Genomic DNA, 20519 nt, shown 5'->3' with positions numbered 1-20519 from the left:
GAAAACAATTACAAACTCTGGATTGATCAGTCCGTGGTCCAGTAGAAGTATATAGACTTCTGGGTAAAAACTTGGAAACAATCTGAAACTTAAATGGTTTACCAGCTCTTAGATTCTTTATTTTGCCAGCATGCTATAATATTTAAAGCATAGAATCATGCAATATAATTGGATATAAGAAACAGCCTTATAATTACATATTAATTTCCTTAGTAGCCTGGAATATATTTTTCATTTGTTTAAAAATCATTGCAATTATTTACCTATAAACACTTGGTTTTCAGAGCTCTAAGTTGTGCAGTTAAAACTTTCATCTTTATTTCATCATTTTATGTAAATGTCAGATTAGTATGACTTAAATGAGTTTATTTTTCAAAGAAAATTATTTTCCCAACTATATGCCAAATACAATAGCTTACATTGCTATGCTTTTCACTTAACAGTATTGTGTAAGCCAGACCTTTTATAGAGTCCCTAACTATTAAAATAACAGCAACAACAACACAAAATTCTGTGTAAGTGTTATGTGAGTCTGATGATTGTACTTAAAGTTCTGTGAAGTGGACTGTGACTTCTGATAGCTTTGGAATACTTCACCATTCTGGCTTTTTAACTAAAATGCCTCATTCAGTCTTTTAATATAATTAAAAACATGCTTCCTTTTTTTCTTTCTGACAGCTCTGTATACTGAGTTTGGCTGGAGTGTTTTGTTTTATCCTAAAATATACATTGACGTTGAAAGTAAATTTCTAAACTTGATGAGTAGACGAAGGAGAGCAATTGAAAAATAGACAGCTTTCTCCTGGTGACCCAGTTGGCCTCCCTGCCCTTTATATCCTGGAAGAGCATAGAGAAGGCTGTCTTCTACATTATTGTGCTATTCCCCTGTCTTCAGCTACCAGTGGTACCTCAGGCACCTACCACCAGTTAACCAGTGTTGTCTTTTCCAAGACATTCATCCTCAATTTTTGGAGTTATGTGGGCATATTTTGAAAAGTGTGGCTACTTGTAACTACTGATTACAAAATGTGAATTTTTTCATCCTTATTTTAAATCTACATGGTTATTGAGCCATGACATGATGTCTATCCCTGCCTTTAATTTTAGGTTTTAGAAACATATACTGTCCCAGTTACAAGGGTTACAAAGCTAGCAGACAACTAGGTACTCGTTTATTCAATCATTGAACTACTATTTATTGAGTTTATTGTATTTACCAAGAAAGAAGCTAGATGCTATGGGTAGAATAATAAAGGCGTTTCTATCATTTCAAAACCACTGTAATCTCTCAATTTGCTCCTCATTTGTACATGAAGGAGAGATTTTTATCCCCAGGAGTCGCTGGTCTTTTCATGGCTCTTGCTTAGTGAACTCTTCCCACGGCTTTGTTGTATTTTGAGAATTTCCTGTGGTGGCCACCTCTTTCATCCAGAATCATTCTATTTCTTCCCAGATAAGCTTTGATTCGCTGATCAGAGTTCTCCACTACTGCATCGCTTTGTCTACTTCTTGACACTGATATACCCGCCTTGACAAAAAGAAAGGATACCTTTTTTATGCAGGTTTAATGTGATTTTTGGTTTCTCGGGATATTCATCCTGCAGCTGTGTTTTCTAATCTGCTTCTTCCCCACGAACACCAACCACAGAAAAAGACCCTAGTTTTGTTTCTATTTTATCTGATATTTTCAAATTTTATTTAAGTAATTTTAACTTGTTATAAATGGATGTATCGTCAGTCAGTTTTGTAGCTTCTTCTTGATCAGAGCTAATGGTATAATTCTACCATTTATTTCAGCTACCACCAACATACTAACTTCTACCCTTTGAGTAAATATCATCTTTTCTGAATATCAGTGAGAGACCCATATTATTCACTAGAAAAGAGTCTACATTTTAATCTAAGAAGATGCATAGTTAACATAGTTAACATTAGCATAGTTCTTCTGGGAACATATAAAATTAATTATCCCACTGTTAATATTTTCTTATAGCAACCATCGGTTATAAGCAGTTCTTGGTCACTTGTGTTAAGATTCCAAAGAAGGCAGGGAACAGAAATTTGTTCATGAACTGTGATGAGTACAAACATTTATGTTTGGTTTGCACAAGTTAATATTTAATATTCAGCATTTATTCAGCAGCCTCTTTAGGAGTAAAGCCAACCATACGGTAAAACCCATCTGTTCTATGCTGAGTAGAATGAATTTGATCAATCATGTTACATTTAGTAGAAATGTGATTTCTTTTGGGGTTTATGTAAATTGCATTTGTCTCAATAAGAGTTTTCCAAATTACTTTCAGATGTCATTTAAGTTTTAATATAGGAAAATATAGTTTGATCACTGCCCTACTATTTGGTCACTTTACAAATGATATTATTTGATATAAGCTTGCTATGTTAGTTTGCACCAGCGAATGTGGAGTTTTACTAGTTTGTCAAATAGATGTGTCAAGTTTGTAGACTAGGCTTGTCCTGAAGTAGTCGTTAGAAAAGAAGCTCACTTTATGATGTACTGTCATTCTCTTGTTGCAGAAAGTTGGCTGTGATGGTTTATTAGGGTCTCTTGCAAGGGAAGATCATTGTGGTGTGTGCAATGGCAATGGAAAATCATGCAAAATCATTAAAGGAGATTTTAATCACACCAGAGGAGCAGGTGATTATTTTTTTTTTCAAAATTACTAATCCAAACAGTCTTTGGGGATAGAAATTACATTGAACTTGACTTAGAAATCACATTTCTGATTGTTGAAGACTTTTGTAATGGGTACTGAATGATTTTTCATGATGACATATAAAACATATGATATGAGCCAAAATGCTAACAAGCCCATTTCCCAATACTGAGAATATGAAATCATCTGTTGTGTATTTAATAAATTGGAGCAGCAAGGGAATAATCTAATTTGCATTGGCTAATATTATCAGATTTCTACAGGCCTTATCCTCCAATGCACAGTATTGATGTCTAACAGAGAATAATAATTTTTAACAGCCTGAAGCAACTATTGAGAGTATTAGTCTTCAGGTTTTCAGCTTCCATTTTTTTTTATTATTTTCTTAATGTGTTTACTAAGTTCCAGAGAAATGCATTTTTGAAAGCAGAGTCTGTAGCAGTGTAGCATGTTGGAAACTATAACAGAAAATCAGAAGGTGTGGGCTGATAGTCCAGATATATTAAGAGCAGGAACACATCCTCTCTCGTTTTCTTTCCTCATCTATAAACACTCATAGGGGATATGAGGATGAACAGACAGTGAATGATCTATGTAGTGTGAATTTTAAAGTGATCCACAACAAAAAGTGATATTATCTGTACTGAAATATAATGACTCACAAGTAAACTTTATATACAGAAAATGCTTTAAACTCAAGCCTTCAAGTTTACTGGGAGGAAGCAAATATTTTATGTTTACATTGGTGTCTTACCTGGACATCTGTTTATTGAACTATCTTAGTATTTATGATTGATTTTCATTGTCATTTATATGCTTACACTACATATATCAACTTTTTTTCCTGTTTTAAATTTCTTATTCAGAAACTAAAAGATGTGCCCCCAAAATATATATTTTAATATGAAGAATAAGCCATTTATATTTGAATAATCATGAAAAGTGAGTTCATGCTAGGTTTTAAAAAAAAGCCCCTAAGAGAAAATTAGACACAGCCCTCAAATATATAACCTTTCTCTTGGCCCCAGCAGAATAAAAGATAAGTGAGCTCGAAGAACTTGAAGCCTACAAATAACTAAGGCCCAGGGTAAATTGCAGATCAAAATCTCAGTCTCCGAAGTTGTGAAAAAAGGTGACAGATTCTGAAAGTCAAAATCTGTCAGAACTCATTGAGAAAAGGTAGGCAAAGCTGTAAAAGGTTCCCTGGCTTCCAGCTAAGAAGTACAGTCGTAATAAGCTTTTCAGCCTGATCGTGATGGGAGATGTTTTTATCATGCAAAAGTTAAAGTGATGTCTGAAGAGATTTAAAGATACTAGAACTTTTGAAGCCTATTCCTGCATAATTGTTTACCTGCACAGAGACAGTTCACCGAGGAATACTGATGCACATTCAGCACTGGTAGCTTTTGTTTAGTAATAATAACACTTAATTTTTCAACTAAACTTAGATAATAGAAATTGCAGTTAAAAACCAGTAATGTTGTTCCTTCTGACTACAGTTAGATGAATACATTCCTCCCCACCTCCCCAATTTCTACTTTAAATCTCCTTTGTTTTTATTGCACTTTTAATTTCTACTTATGTTTTATTAGTTTCTAAATTATATTAACAGCCTCTGATATTTGGAAGATGTCTAAAGTGCCTACAATACTGGGAATATCAGAGACTAATACTGTTATTTCCTTACAACAATCTGTTGTGCTTGTAGTTCTCTGCTAGTTTAACACTGTTCATGGAAGAAACTAAAATTCTAAACTTGAACCATAAGACTTTGTGTGGTGTTGTTCCTACTTGTCTTTCTGGTATCAACTCTGCCGAGGTCACTTTCCTACTCTAAGCTGCAACCAATAGATTTGCTAGAGGTGCTCAAGCTGACCATGCTCTCTCTAGCACCTTGCATTTAAAAATATTGTTCTGTTAGCTTCGCCTGGTTTTGTTTTTCAGTCGCTAAGTCGTGTCTGACTCTTTGCGACCTCATGAACTGCAGCATGCCAGGCTTCCTTGTCCTTCACTATGTTCCTGAGTTCGCTCAAACTCATGTCTATTGAGTCAGTGACGCCACCCGACCATCTCATCCTCTGTCACTCCCTTTTCCTCTAGCTCTCAATCTTTCCCAGCATCAGAGTCTTTTCCAATAAATGAGTCCGCTTTTCACATCAGGGGGCCAAAGTATTGGCACTTCAGCATCAGTCTTCCCAATGAATGAATATTCAGGGTTGATTTCCTTTAGGATTGACTGGTATGATCTCCTTGCTTTCCAAGGAACTCTCAAGAGTCTTTTCCAGCACTACAATTCAAAAGCATCACTTCTTTGGTGCTCAGCCTTCTTTATGGTACTCTCACATCTGTACATGAATACTGGAAAAACCATAGCTTTGACTGTACAGACCTTTGTTGGCAAAGTGATATCTCTGCTTTTTAATAAGCTATTTAGTTTTGTCATAGCTTTTCTTCCAAGGACCAAGCATCGTTTAGCATTCAGGTCTCAGTACAGATGTCACTTCTTCAATGAAGTGTTGCATGAACAGCCTCCACATCCTATCTCTCTGTATGGATACCCTACTGGTATCCACAGAGTTGAGTTGTAAGGTAATTTTGTTTTACACTCTTTGATCTTTGCTTTCCTACTATACTTTAAAGATCAGTGAGGAAAAATATCATGGCTATTTTTTGTTCAATACCCTAGTCCTAATGACCAACATAGTGTGTGATTCATTAACATTTATTAGTGTAATGAATAATGAAACACTACATCATTAAGAACTTTAAAAAACAAAAATCTGTATGAATCTTTAATTATGCTGTGGACTTCATCTACTTGTGACTTTAGGAATGCTGTATTCATTTCTCTTGAGACAATTTTATCCTTATAGTTTATGGACTCCCTAGAATTTCTTGAAGGAACTGCAGCCCTATTTTGGTCCAGTTGGCCATACACACTGTATATATTGTATGAGTAACACATGCGCAGACACATGTGGGTGTTTTCAGTCCCTGTGCTCTATTTAGAGTTTGCTAAATCATTTTTGTTCAAACTAGAAAATCAACTTAAGGGAATTTTTGTTCCTTAGCACATATATCACGTATTTCATTTTAATTTGCCTGGACAGGGGTTGATTTGTTAAGGGATTTTTAAAGGTAAATTGTATATTTGGCCACTTGTGGAACTATATAGTTATCAATATACGTTTAGAAGAGGGTGGGCATAGAATCTGTTATTCTTAGTACGAGAGATGACGACACTAATCCAGAACAAGAAATGCATGCTCTTAGACTTTTTATTTGTATGTTTGCCACAGCAATAAGAGAGTCATAGTGTCATGTATTCTACTCTGTGAAATAGTAGTAGTGGGCTCTAGCTGTAATCAGACAGATTTGAGTTCGAAGCTTGCATCGGCTAATTACTGACAAAGCAGTCTTGAAAAAGGCAAGTTTTTCTTTTTCTCTACCTTTATTTTCCAATCTATTAAATATCTACCTTGGATGATATCATTATGGCTGAATGAAATAATTTATATCAACTATCTACAGTTGTGACTAGCACATAGCAATTGTTCAAAATATAGCATTTATCATTGTTACTACCATGGAGATAATGATTACCTTGGGCATTTTAAGATGGCCAATTAAGAATGGGATCTCTGGTTGTAAAAGAGGATGTTCCTATGTATATACGATGCAAACTGTCCAATGTGAGGATCAAGTTTATGACCTTGACATCATAGTCTTTATTTCAGCTTCTGAGCTCAATTATAGCCACTCGTATGTCCACATCTTTTAAAAATATGCAGTCTCAATTGTGAGACTTATTTACTCAAAAATATTGAGACCCCAGACTTTAGCTATCCTTTATCAAATGTCTTTGCTTAATATTTTCCTTCCTTTCTTTCTTCTTTAAACGCAATCTAACTCACCTCTCCTCCAAGCTGTTTCTATTGAATAACAGAGAATTGCTCTGGATATAACTGTTGTCCTAAAATACAACATATCTCTGGGTTTACTGCTAAACTCAAACAGGAATTTACAGTTACTGCCTCTACTTTTCTGTATCTACTCTTCATTTTTAACAATCCTGAAATTTATCTTCTTCAAACACCTAATTTGCTCAGAGATGAATGGTTACCTCTTGTTTGTGACATCCGGTGGACTCCCCTTAGTCACCTTTCTCTTTGATGTCTGTGCAGATTTTTGTACCAGTACTCTTCTTAAAATGTTCTAATCTATAAGATCCCACTATACCAAAATAGCCAGATTTCTACTTTCTTGGGATTATTCCTTCCTGTATTCTTTCTTTTTTTTTTTTTTTTCAATCTTTCTATTAAAAACCCATAACTGTCACCAAGGTTAAGTCTTTGACTTCCATCTCTCAGTTTTCTCCATTTACTCCTGTGGCTTCAATTACTGCCTCACAGAGGTGAGGAAAGCCTGACCTTACCCTGGAGTTCCAGATTCCCAGAGTTCTTACTGGATATTTTTTATTAGTGTATTATACTGGTTTGCTGAGTACAAACTGCAAAACTTGTCAGATTATTACCCAAACTTGACTTTCATGTTTTTATAAATGATGACTGCATTCTCACATAAGTAATAATAAAAGATTGTGTCATGTCCTCACTTTCTGTTGGTTCTCAAACTCAGAGTTTTTTTTCCCTTTACAATGCCTTCTAGATTTTCCTCCTTAGCCTCTAGCACTCCTGGATTTTTACATTGGCCTCCTGATACTGCTTTCCACAGCTGTATCACTGAGGCTCTTCCAAACTATCAGATAAAACCTCTCCAAACCAGTATCTGATTACATCCCTTGCTGTAGAATGTTCAGTAGCTTCAAGTGGTAAATTCAGCGTCCTGGGCATGCATTTAAATTCTCTTAATATAGCCATCTTCTTACATCTTCTCATTCTGTCAGTTATTTTGTGTGGTACAAAAAATACCACTTACCATGTTACTTTTCTCTATATATGGTGAACTCACTCTTTTTTATATACAGTTAACTCTCAAATAATGGCATGGGTCCACTTATATATGGATTTTTTTTTATAGTAAATACTACAGTACACACAATCTGCAGTTTTTAAGTCTTCAGATGTAGAACCATAGATAAAAAGGAACCACGTATACAGAGGGTCCACTACTTATTATACTCAGATTTTTTACTACAGGGCAGATCAGCACTCTTAACTCACGCATTGTTTTGTTTAAGGGTCACTTGTATATCCAAATCCTATCCATTCTTCAAAGACAGTTAATCTTTTTGCTTCTTTATGAAGCTTTCCTTGACTATATGAAATGTTCTCTTTTCTGAAACATTGTGATTCCTACTGGTGCCAGTGTTACTTGAACATCAGTAATGTATGCTGCTAAGTCACTTCAGTCGTGTCCGACTCTGTGTGACCCCATAGATGGCAGCCCACAAGGCTTCCCCGTCCCTGGGATTCTCCAGGCAAGAACACTGGAGTGGGTTGCCATTTCCTTCTCCAATGCATGAAAGTGAAAAGTGAAAGTGAAGTCGCTTAGTCGTGTCCAACTCCAGCGACCCCATGGACTGCAGCCCACCAGGCTCCTCCGTCTATGGGATGCTCCAGGCAAAAGTACTGCAGTGGGGTGCCAAACCACTTAAAGTTGGGGGTGGGGGGGGCGGAAATCCCACTTCTGAGTTAAAATAGCAGCAAAACTTCTGACTGGTGATGTCATCAGATAAGGGGGATGGTTTAAACAACTTTAATTTACATTCTTCATTGGAAAATTAGCCATTTTATTTTGAATATGATCTTCTAAGCTTAATTTTGGAAGCTTTATTTAACTCATTTTTATGTAAGATATTTGTCTCTTTCCAATTCGATTCTAAACTCACTGAGTACAGAAATCATGTTACCTCATTTCTGTATGCAAATAGGAAGTAAGTGTTCGTTTCTATTTTCATTGCTGCATACTGCGTTCATGTAACAAAATGGAAGTACTTGTATGATTTAGTGTTACTGAAAATTTATTCTCTATTGGAAATGCTGATTTGAAAAGCACACACCTCTAGTCCCAGGCACTGCCACCAGGTGGGGTGTCTGCTACCTTTTGATAAACAGCAAATAATTGTCAACAGTTTCAGGAATTTGAATAATTAATCAATAGGAGACAACTCTAGGATTAGCTATTATACCTTTTTATCAATAGCTTTGAAAATTAGATTTTTATTAGAACTATGTGTGGCTATACAGAAATACTGAGAAAATGAAGTCTTGATTTTGACTTTTTGTGTGTACTTTTTCTTCTATCCAACTTTATCTTACCCTCTTGTTTCACTTCAGGCATTACATTCCTAACCACTGCTAAACTGTATTTCCTAAAATATACCTAATTGTATCTTGCTCCTAGCCATCTGATCCCTTTCAGGGTGACATCAGATTGTCTGATGTGGCCTTACTTATTATTTTATTAATTATCTTATTATCTTACTTGTCTCCAGCTCAAGTTTCAAAACCCTTTGTTCATCTCCCAGGGAAGGCTTGGTCTTTCTTGTCCAATACTCAACTATTTCAGGAACACACATCCACCATCTGTATGCTCTCCAGCTATGTTTCCTCCTGCCTACACTTTCTGATTTACAGGAGTTCCATGAGCAGAACTTAAGATAATTTGCTCTGTTCCAGGATTCACTGTGTTTCTAACCAAGCTACCCATTGTGCTTTTTCTCACCTTATAATTCATAAGCTGTTGGGAAGCTTTTTAACATAGAATACAGTCACCCATTTGCTCATGATAGTTTTGTATTCTCAGTGTTGCTCCAAAAAACTTCTCAACTTGAATTTATGACAGCTTTTATAGATAATTTTTTTCTTTATATAGGTATTGAAATAACACATCAAAAGCCAAAACCAAAAGAAAATAGGGAAAGTCAGTGAAGAAAAAAGAATTAGAAGAAACTCAAGATGTATTTCATGTTTTATTGACTTTTACAGGTTATGTAGAAGTGCTGGTGATACCTGCTGGAGCAAGAAGAATCAAAGTTGTGGAAGAAAAGCCAGCACACAGCTATTTAGGTAACCTGTGTTAAAGACACAGAGCCCATCCAAGTTCAAGCTTAGCTGTCTTGCCCTGAGAGTTCTGTGATGACCAGAACGTCAGTGTGTTTCTAGTTACATATATGAATTTCCCAGGAAGCACCTCTTGTCAAGTAGGAATTTTTTTCCTTCCCTCCCAGAGACTTCCCTGGAGCAAAAGCAACGTGGTTGACTATGTTTTTTTTGGTAGCAGAGGCAGGGGGGAGTTATTAATTACTTCTTCATGTTAATCCACATTAAGGAACAAATACTCATTGGAGGATTTGGATATGTTTTGTTTCATATCCACAAATATATTTCACATGTGCATACACATAAATATACACATATCCATGTTTGTTGCATGTGCAAATGTATACATAGATGTGTGTGTATGTGTGTATGTGTGTATTTGCTGATTGCTCTATAATTTGGAAATCTTGTGGGATTCTTAAAAAAAAACTTCTATGTACTAAGAGGACTTGCTCTTTTAATGGAAGACAGTGAGTCCCTTGGAATGCAAGGAGATCCAACCAGTCCATCCTAAAGGAGATCAATCCTGGGTGTTCTTTGGAAGGACTGATGTTGAAGCTGAAACTCCAATATTTTGGCCACCTGATGCGAAGAGTTGACTCATTGGAAAAGACCCTGATGCTGGGAAGGATTAGAGGCAGGAGGAGAAGGGGATGACAGAGGATGAGATGGCTGGATGGCATCACCGACTCGATGGACATGAGTTTGGGTGGACTCCGGGAATTGGTGGTAGACAGGGAGGCCTGGCGTGCTACAGTCCATGCGGTCACAAAGAGTCGGACACAACTGAGCGACTGAACTAACTGTGCTCTCTTTTGCCTCACTTCAGGTGTATGCATCTATGAAGAAAGTTTTTTGTTTTTAATTGTGAAATAGAAAAGTTGGCTTATGATATTTTGATAGTTTCAGGTGTACTGCATAGTGCTGACATATGCATACATTATGAAATGGTCACCACGATAAGTCTAGTAACCATCTGTCCCCAAAGTTATTACAATGTTATTGATCACGTTCCTTATACTATATATTATAAGACCTACATTGCTTATTTCATCACTGGAGCTTTTTATCTCTTAATACCTTTCATCTATTTCATGTACCCACTACCCCCTCCCTCTGGCAGTCACCCCTTTGTTCTCCGTATCTAAGAGTTTCTTTGTATTTTGTTTGCTTGTTTTCATTTTTAAAATTCCGCATGTATGTGAGATCGTACAGTATTTGTCTTTCTTTGTCTGACTTATTTCATTTACCATAGTATCCTCTAGGTCTAAATATTTGTTGCAAATGGCAAGATTTATTTTTCTTTTGGATGATTAATAGTCCATTGTGTATATAAACCACACTGAAATACTTTCCCACACCATATTCAGAAATAAACTCAAAATGGATTAAAGTTTTAAATTTAAGACCTGAAACCATAAAATTCCAAGAAGAAAACATAGATAGTAGTTCTTTGACAGCAGTCTTAACAATATATTTTTTGTTTGTTTTTGATTTGTCTACCTAGGCAAGGCAAACAAAAGCAAAAATAACCAAATGGGACTATGTCAAACTAAAACCTGTTAACAAATGACAGGTTCTATCTTCTTTATCTATTCATCTATCATTGGACACAGACGAATGAACACTTCTATATCTTGACCATTGTAAATAATGCCACACTGACCATCAGGGTGCTTATCTCTTTTGGAATTAATACTGTTATTTTCTTTGAGTTAATACCTAGGAGCAAAATTGCTGGATCATATGGAAGTTCTGTGTTTAACTTTCTAAGGAATCTCCCTACTGCCTTCCATAGTGACCACACCAATTACACTCCCACCAACAGTATAAGAGGATTTTCTTTTTTCCACATCCTGCCAACACTTGTTTTTGTCTTTTTGATGATAACCATTCTGACAGATGTGAGGTGATATCTCACCATGGTTTTGATTTTCCTTCTCCTGATGATTAGTAATTCTGAGCATCTTTTTATGTACCTGTTGAGCATCAGAATGTCTTTGAAAAATATTTCTCTTCAGAGCCTCTGCCCACTTTTTAACTGGATTGTTTAGGGATTTTTGATGTTGATTGTATGAGTACTTTGTACATTTTGGATATTAACTTCTTACAGGATATATTGTTTGCAAATATCTTCTCCCATTCAGTAAGCTGCCTTTTCCTTTGTTGGCACATTTTTAGTTTGACATATCCCCATTTGGTTATTTTTGCTTTTGTTTGCCTTGCCTGAGTAGACAAATCCCCCCCACCCCTCAAAAAAAAAAAAAAATTGCTAAAACTGCTGTCAAAGGGCATACTACCTATGCTTTCTTCTAGGAATTTTGTGGCTTCAGGTCTTAAATTTAACACTTGGATCCATTTTGAGTTTATTTCTGTATACGATGTGGGAAAGTAGTTCAGTTTGGTTCTTTCGCATGTGGTTGTCCAGTTTTCCCAACACCATTTGTAGAAGAGCTGTCCTTCCTCAATGTATATTCTTGTCTCCTTTGTCATAGGTTAATTAACCATAAAAACATTAATTTATTTTTGGTCTTTCTGTTCTGTTCTCGGAGAAGGCAATGGCACCCCACTCCAGTACTCTTGCCTGGAAAATCCCATGGATGGAGGAGCCTGGAAGGCTGTAGTCCATGGGGTCGCCGAGGGTCGGACACGACTGAGCGACTTCACTTTCACTTTTCACTTTCATGCATTGGAGAAGGAAATGGCAACCCACTCCAGTGTTCTTGCCTGGAGAATCCCAGGGACGGGGGAGCCTGGTGGGCTGCCGTCTATGGGGTCACACAGAGTCGGACACGACTGAAGTGACTTAGCAGCAGCAACAGTTCTGTTCTACTGATCAATGTCTGTCTTTCTCCATGTTTGGTACCAGACTCTTTTAATTACTGCTGCTTTGTAGTATCATTTAAAATGAGGGTATGTGTGTTACCTACAGCTTTATTCCTCTCTTTCAAGATTGCTTTGGCTATTCAGGGTTTTTTTGTTTCCAAATAAATTTTAGAATTATTTATCCAAATTCTCTGGAAAGTGCAAGCAGTATTTTGACAAGTCTTGCAGTAAATTTGTAGATTTGCCTTACGTGGTATGGTCATTTTAACAATAAAAATTCTTCCAGCTTATGAGTTCAGTCTATCTTTCCATCTCCTTTTGTTGTCTTCAGTTTCTTTCATTAATGCCATATAGTCTTCCAATACAAGTCTTGTACCTTCTTAGTTAGATTTACTCTTAAATATTTTATTCTTTTTGATGTAATTATAAATGGGATTGTTCTCTTATTTTCCTTTTCTGATGATTCATTACTGGTATTTAGAAGTGCAACCGATCTCTGTATATTGATTTTGTATCCTGCTACTTTTCTGAATTCATGTATTAGTTCTAATAGTATTTTGGTGGCATCTTTAGGATTTTTTGCATATAGGATCATGTCATATGCAAAGACTGATAGTTTCACTTCTTTCTTCCAGTTTGGATTGTTTTTCTTGTCTGACTATGGTGGCTAGAACTTCCCATACTATGTTGAATGAACATGGTGAGAGTACGTATCTTTATCCTGTTCCTGATTTTAGAGGAAATGCTTTCACCTTTTGACCATTGAGTAAGATGTTGCCTGTGCTTTTGTCATATCTGGCCTTATTAAATATCGAGGTATATGTCTTCTCTTTCCACATCGTTAAAAGCTTTTATATTCTAAATAATTGTTGATTTTGTCAAAATCTTTTTCTGCATCTTTTGAGATGACCTTTTTTTTTTTTAATTGTTCACTTTATTTACCTGGTGTATCAGGTAAATATTGATTTGTGGATATTGCACTACCCTTTCACCTTTGAGATGGACCTAACTTAATCATGATGTAGTGATCCTTTCAATGTATTGTTGAATTTTATTTTCTAGTCTTTTTTTTTTTGAAGATTTTTGGATCTATGTTCATCAGGAATATTGACCTGTAATTTTCTTTTCCTGTGTTGTCTTTGTCTAATTTTGGTATCAGGGTGATACTTGCCTCATGGAATGGATTTTGAAGTGTTCCTTCCTCTTAAATTTTGGGTAATAGTTTGAGAAGGATAAGTGTAAACTCTTCTTTAAATATTAGGTGAATTTACCTGTGGAGCTATCCGGACCTTGAGTTTTGTTTATTGGAAATTTTCTGATTAATGAATCAATTTTATTACTGAGAATTGGTCTTTCATACTCTCTGTTTCTTCCCGATTCAGTCTTGGGACATTGGATATTTCTAGGAATTTATTCATTATTTATAGGTTATCCAGTTTTTTGTATACAATTATTCATACTAATCTCTTATAATCCTCTGTATTTTGTGGTGTTGATTGTAACTTTTTTTTTCATTTCTGGTTTTATTTCATTGGGAGCTTGAGAAAATATTTCTAAATTTTTTAAGTATTGCTTCTGGAAAAAATTGTATCAGCTATTTTACTTAGGCCAATTAATAATTTTTAAATATATGAAAGAAAATAGTATATTGTCAAAATATATATTGCTTATAAATTAATATTTCAAGCTAATTAAGTCATGTAAAATTCTCTTTTATCGTCTTGGCATTCACTGACACCTAATATTACCCGTCTGGCAAAAGGCTATTCTTCCAGAATTTAAACATCATATTTATATTATCTTTTTTCAAATTATTATATTTTTAGCTTATATTGGAGTAGGGCTTCCCAGGTGGTGGTAAAGAACCTGCCTACCGATGCAGGAGATGTAAGAGACGCAAGTTCAATACTTGGATTGGTAAGATCTCCTGGAGAAGGGCATGGCAGCCCACTGCAATATTCTTGCCTGGAGTATCCCATGGACAGAGGAGCCTGGCAAGCTCTGGTTCATAGGGTCACAAAGAGACATGGCTGAAGCTACTTAGCACAACACGCACAGCACATAGTTGATTTACAATGTTGTATAAGTTTCAGGGGTACAGCAAAGTGAAAAAGTCATATTTCACCTTTTTCAGATTTCTTTTCCATTTAAGTTTACAGAATGGAGGCTTCCCTGGTGGCTCAGACAGTAAAGCGTCTGCCTGCAATGTGGGAGACCCAGGTTCAATCCTTGGGTTGGGAAGATCCTCTGGAGAAGGAAATGGCAACCCACTCCAGTATTCTTGCCTGGAAAATTCCATGGACTAAGGAGCCTGGTAGGCTACAGTCCATGGGGTCGCAAAGAGTCGGACACGACTGAGCGACTTATCCTCACTTTCACTTATTATAGAATATTGAGTAGAGGTCCCTATGCTATACAGTAGGTACTTACTGATTATGTATTTTATATAATAGTGTTTGTGTTAATAGCAACCTCCTAATTTATACTTCCCTTCCACCTTTTCCCTTTGGTAACTGTAAATTTGTTTTCTAAGTCTGTGAGTCTGTTCCTGTTTTCTAAATAAATTTATTTGTATCACTTTTTTAGATTCCACATATAAGTGATATCACATCATATTTGTCTTTGTCTGACATACTTCATTGAGTATGATAATCTCTAGGTCCATCTGTGTTGCTGCAAATAGCATTATTTCACTATTTTTTATGACTGAGTAATATTCCACTGTATACATGTACCACATCATCTTTAATCATTCACCTGTCAGTGCACTTTTATGCTGCTTCCATCTCTTGGCTATGATAAATAGTGCTGCAGTGAATGTTAGGGTGAATGTTTCTTTTCAAATTCTGGTTTTCTCCAGATACATGCTCACAAATGGGATTGCAGGATCATATGGTAGCTCTGTTTTTAGTTTTTAAGAAACCTCCAGACTGTTCTCCATAGTGGATATACCAGTTTACATTCCCACCAAAAATGTAAAAGCGCTCCCTTTTCTGTACACCTTCTCCAGCACTTACCGTTCGTAGACTTTTTGATGATGGCCATTTTGACTGATGTGAGGTGATAACTAACTATAGTTTTGATTTGCATTTCTCTAATAATGATTTTGCATATAAGTTAAATAAACAGGGTGACAATATTCAGATCAGATCAGATCAGTCGCTCAGTCGTGTCTGACTCTGCGACCCCATGAATCGCAGCACGCCAGGCCTCCCTGTCCAACACCAGCTCCCGGAGTTCACTGAGACTCATGTCCATCGAGTCAGTGATGCCATCCAGCCATCTCATCCTCTGTCGTCCCCTTCTCCTCCTGCCCCCAATCCCTCCCAGCATCAGAGTCTTTTCCAATGAGTCAACTCTTCGCATGAGGCGGTCAAAGTACTGGAGTTTCAGCTTTAGCATCATTCCTTCCAAAGAAATCCCAGGGCTGATCTCCTTCAGAATGGACTGGTTGGATCTCCTTGCAGTCCAAGGGACTCTCAAGAGTCTTCTCCAACACCACAGTTCAAAAGCATCAATTCTTCAGTGCTCAGCCTTCTTCACAGTCCAACTCTCACATCCATACATGACCACAGGAAAAACCATAGCCTTGACTAGACGAACCTTTGTTGGCAAAGTAATGTCTCTGCTTTTGAATATGCTATCTAGGTTGGTCTTAACTTTCCTTCCAAGGAGTAAGTGTCTTTTAATTTCATGGCTGCAGTCACCATCTGCAGTGATTTTGGAGCCTAGAAAAATAAAGTCTGACACTGTTTCTACTGTTTCCCCATCTATTTCCCATGAAGTGATGGGACCAGATGCCATGATCTTCATTTTCTGAATGTTGAGCTTTAAGCCAACTTTTTCACTCTCCACTTTCACCTTCATCAGAGGCTTTTTAGTTCCTCTTCACTTTCTGCCATAAGGGTGGTGTCATCTGCATATCTGAGGTTATTGATATTTCTCCCGGCAATCTTGATTCCAGCTTGTGTTTCTTCCAGTCCAGCGTTTCTCATGATGTACTCTGCATATAATGATTTTGAACATCTTTTCATTTGTTTTCTGGCCATCTATTTGTCTTCTCTGAAGAAATGTCTATTTAGATCTTATGCCCATATTTTGACTGTTTTCTTATATTGAGTAACATGAACTGTTGGCATGATTTGGAAATTAATCCTTTGTAAGTCACACCATTTGCAAATATTTTCTCCCATTCTGTGGGCTGTCTTTTTTTTTTATGATTTCCACTTTTTAATTAGGTCTGTTTATTTTTGTTTCTCTTTTCATTAATCTAGGAGGTGAATCCAATAAGATGTTGCTGCAATTGATTTCAAAGAGTGTACTGCATATATTTTCCTCTATGAGTTCTATAGTTTCCAGTCTTACATTTAGATCTTTAATCCATCTTGAGTTTATTTTTGTATCTGGTGTTAGAGAATGCCTACTCAGTTACCCATTGTTGTTTAGTAGCATATCATTTAGCCTCCATATATTTGTGGGTTTTACACTTTTTTCTTGTAATTTATTCCTTATCTCATAGTGTTGTGGTTGAAATAGATGCTTCAGATGATTTCAGTTTTCTTAAGTTTACCCAGGCTTGCTTTGTAGCCCAACAAGTGGTCAATCCTGGAGAACATTCCATGTGCCTGTGAGAAGAACGTATGCTTTGCTGCTTTTGGATGGACTGCTTTGTATCAATTAAGTCTGTTCAGTCTATTCTGTCATTTAAGGCCTGTGTTTCCTTACTGATTTTCTCTCTTGATGATCCGTCCATTGATATCAATGAGGTGTTAAAGTCCCCCACTATTACTGTGTTACCGTCAATTTCCCCTTTTAGGACTGTTGTTCAGTCACTCAGTTGTGTCCGACTCTGCGACCCCATGAACTGCAGCACACCAGGCTTCCCTATCTTCACCATCTCCTGGAGCTTGCTCACACTCATGTCCACTGAGTCGGTGATGCCATCCAACCATCTCATCCCCTGTCATCACCTTCTCCTCCTGCCTTCAATCTTTCCCAGCATCAGGTTCTTTTCTAATGAGTCAGCTCTTCATATCAGGTGGCCTAAGTACTGGAGCTTCAGCTTTAGCATCAGTCCTTCCAATGAATATTCAGGATTGATGTCCTTTAGAATTGGCTGGTTTGATCTCCTTGCAGTCCAAGGGACTCTCAAGAGTCTTCTCCAATACCACAGTTCAAAAGCATCAATTCTTTGACACTCAGCCTTCTTTATAGTCCCAACTCTCATATATATACATGACTACTGGAAAGACCATAGCTTTGGTTATACGGACCTTTGTTGGCAAAGAAATGTCTCTGCTTTTTAATATGCTGTCTAGGTTTGTCATAGCTTTGACTGTTAATGGTTGCCTTATATATTGAGCTGCTCCTGTGTTGGGTGCATATATATTTACAATAGTTGTATGTTCTTAATCCCTTGACCGTTATCTAGTTTCCTATTTATCTCTTGTAACAGCCTTTATTTTAAAGTCTATTTTCTCCGATATGAGTGTTGCTACTCCAGTTTTCCTTTTTTTCTTTTTTTTTGTCTCTCCTCAACAGAAGGTCAGCAAATGCCCTCTTTTGTTGGATTCTCAGTCTCCACATGATTTCCCAGAGTTCCCATGCTGTGGGGCTCAAGCCTGGGCCCTGCTGTATTCTCTGCTATACTATCTCTCTCAGGAATCACATTTGGCTCCATTCTTTACATTTTTATTTGATGTAAATTATCAAATTTTCATGTACACCTCAGAAATAATGTCTAAATCAAAAACTTTATTTTCATCTGTGCAGAAACCTGTTTTTTAGTTTTCCCATTATAGTAAATGTCAATGTATCAGTGTCCTATGACTGTTGTGACTGTTACCACAAACTTGGTGGTTTAAAATGAAAGGAGTGTAATCTGCCAAAGTTCTGGAGGCCATAATCAGTCTTACTGGACCGAAAATCAAGGTGTCTGCAAAACCATGCTCTCTTTGAAGTTTCTAGGGTGGCATTCATTCCTGATCTCTTCCAGATTCTCTGCTACCTGCATTCTTTTCCTTTGACCATAACACTTCAATATGTACCTCCCTAAAATCAATGCCTTCTCTTCTTTTTCTGCATTCCACTCTTCCTTCCTATTAAAAAGCTACATGTGATTGCATTTTAGGCCCACTATGGTAATATCCAGGAAAATCTCCCCATCTGAAGACCCTTGATTTAATCATATTTGCAGTGTTATTTATTTGCCGTATAAGATAGAATTCATATATTCCAGGGATTCCAACATGAATATCTTTATTCCCCTTAAAACCCTTTTATAAAAAAAACACATATAACAAAATTGACATCTTACCTATATTAAGTGTATAGTTTGATGGCATTGAGTACATTCACTATGTTGTACAGCTACCACCATCCATCTCCAGGACTCTTAATCTCGTAAACCTGAAACTCTGTACCCATTAATAGTAACTCCCCATTCTGGTCTCTTCCCATTCCCTGGTAACCTCCATCTTGCTTTTCTATCTCCATGAATTTGACCACTCTACATATCTCATACATATGGAATCACACCATAATTGTCCTTTTATGACTGACATATCCCTTACCATAATTCCCTCAATATTTAGCTATACTGTAGCATAAGTCAACATTCCCATCTTTTTAAAGGCTATTATTCCAATGTGTGTATATATATATATATGTATATATGTGTGTATATATATACACATATATATATGTAAAACACCTTTTGCTTATCTACTCATTCATTCATGTATTCTTGGGTTGCTTTCACATTTTTAGCTATTGTGAATAATGTTGCTATGAATATGAATATACGAATGTCTCTTAAAGAGCTGGCTTTTCATTCTCTTGAGTATATACCCAGAAGTAGAATTCTTGGATCATAGACTAATTTTATTTTTAATTTTTTTAGGAACTATGTGACATTTTCCAGAGTTACCACACCATTTTCAATTTCTACCAACAGGTTACAGGGGTTCCAGTTTCTTCATATCTTCACCAACACTTGTTTTCTATTTTGATAGTAGCCATCCTAATAGCTATGAAGTGTTATCTCATTAGGGATTTGACTTGTATTTCTCTAATAATAAGTCATGTTGAATATCTTTTCATGCACTTGTTGGCTTTGTATAACTTCTTTGGAGAAATATCTGTTCAGGTCTTTGCCCATTTTTTATTTAGCCTGTTTGATTTTTTTGTTGTTTTTGATCAATTTTTTTCTATTTATATATATTCTGGATCTGAATCTCTTTATCAGATTGATTTTCAGTTTGTGGGGTTTTACTCTATTAATAGTGTCTTTTCATGTAGTTTTCAATTTTCATGAAGTTTGTCTGTTTTTCTTTTATATTCTGTCCTTTTGGTGCAGTGTCCAAGAAATCATTGTCAAATTCAATGTTGTGGAGCTTTTGCCTTTTATTTTCTTGTAAGACTTTTATAGTTTTAGGTCTGACATTTAGAACTTTGATCCATTTTGAGTTAAATTTTATATGTAGGATTAGAGTCCAGCTTCAGTTTTCTGCATGTGGATACTCAGTTTTCCCAGCACTGCTGGTTGAAAGACTGTCCTTTCTCCACTGAATGATCTTGGCACCATGTAGAAAGCATTTGGCCATATATGTGAAGGTTTAATTCTGGGATCTCTGTTCTATTCCATTGGTTTGTATGTCTGTTTTTATGCCAGTAACACAGGTTTTGATTACTGTAGCTTTCTAGTAAGTTTTGAAATCAGGAAGTGTGAGTCTCCAGCTTTGTTCCTATTTTTCAAGGTTGTTTTGGTTATTCAGGGTCTCCCGAGATTCCCTATAAATTTTACGATAGATTTTTTTAAATTTCTGCACAAAAAGCCTTCAGAACTTTGATAGGGATTGCACTGAATTTGTAAGCCACCTTGGATAATACTGACATCTTAACATTTTTAAGTCTTCTAAGTTATGAATCTGAGATGTGTTTTCATTTATTTATC

At 36.3% G+C, this 20519-nt stretch overlaps 1 protein-coding gene across 1 annotated transcript in view; it reads left to right on the top strand.

Moving 5' to 3' along the window:
- The window catches only part of ADAMTS19 (ADAM metallopeptidase with thrombospondin type 1 motif 19), a 270596-nt gene that overhangs the window by 188662 nt on the left and 61415 nt on the right, over positions 1–20519 (top strand). Inside the window, exons 15-16 of the mRNA XM_070374733.1 lie at positions 2536–2656; positions 9626–9706. Of these exons, the coding sequence (XP_070230834.1) occupies positions 2536–2656; positions 9626–9706 (202 nt within the window). The remainder of the gene's footprint in view (positions 1–2535; positions 2657–9625; positions 9707–20519) is intronic.

This window comes from Bos mutus, chromosome 7 (genome assembly GCF_027580195.1).
Source record: "Bos mutus isolate GX-2022 chromosome 7, NWIPB_WYAK_1.1, whole genome shotgun sequence".
NCBI lineage: Eukaryota > Metazoa > Chordata > Mammalia > Artiodactyla > Bovidae > Bos > Bos mutus.
Note: the sequence above shows the minus strand (reverse complement) of the source record. Positions and strands in the feature narration are given on the sequence as shown.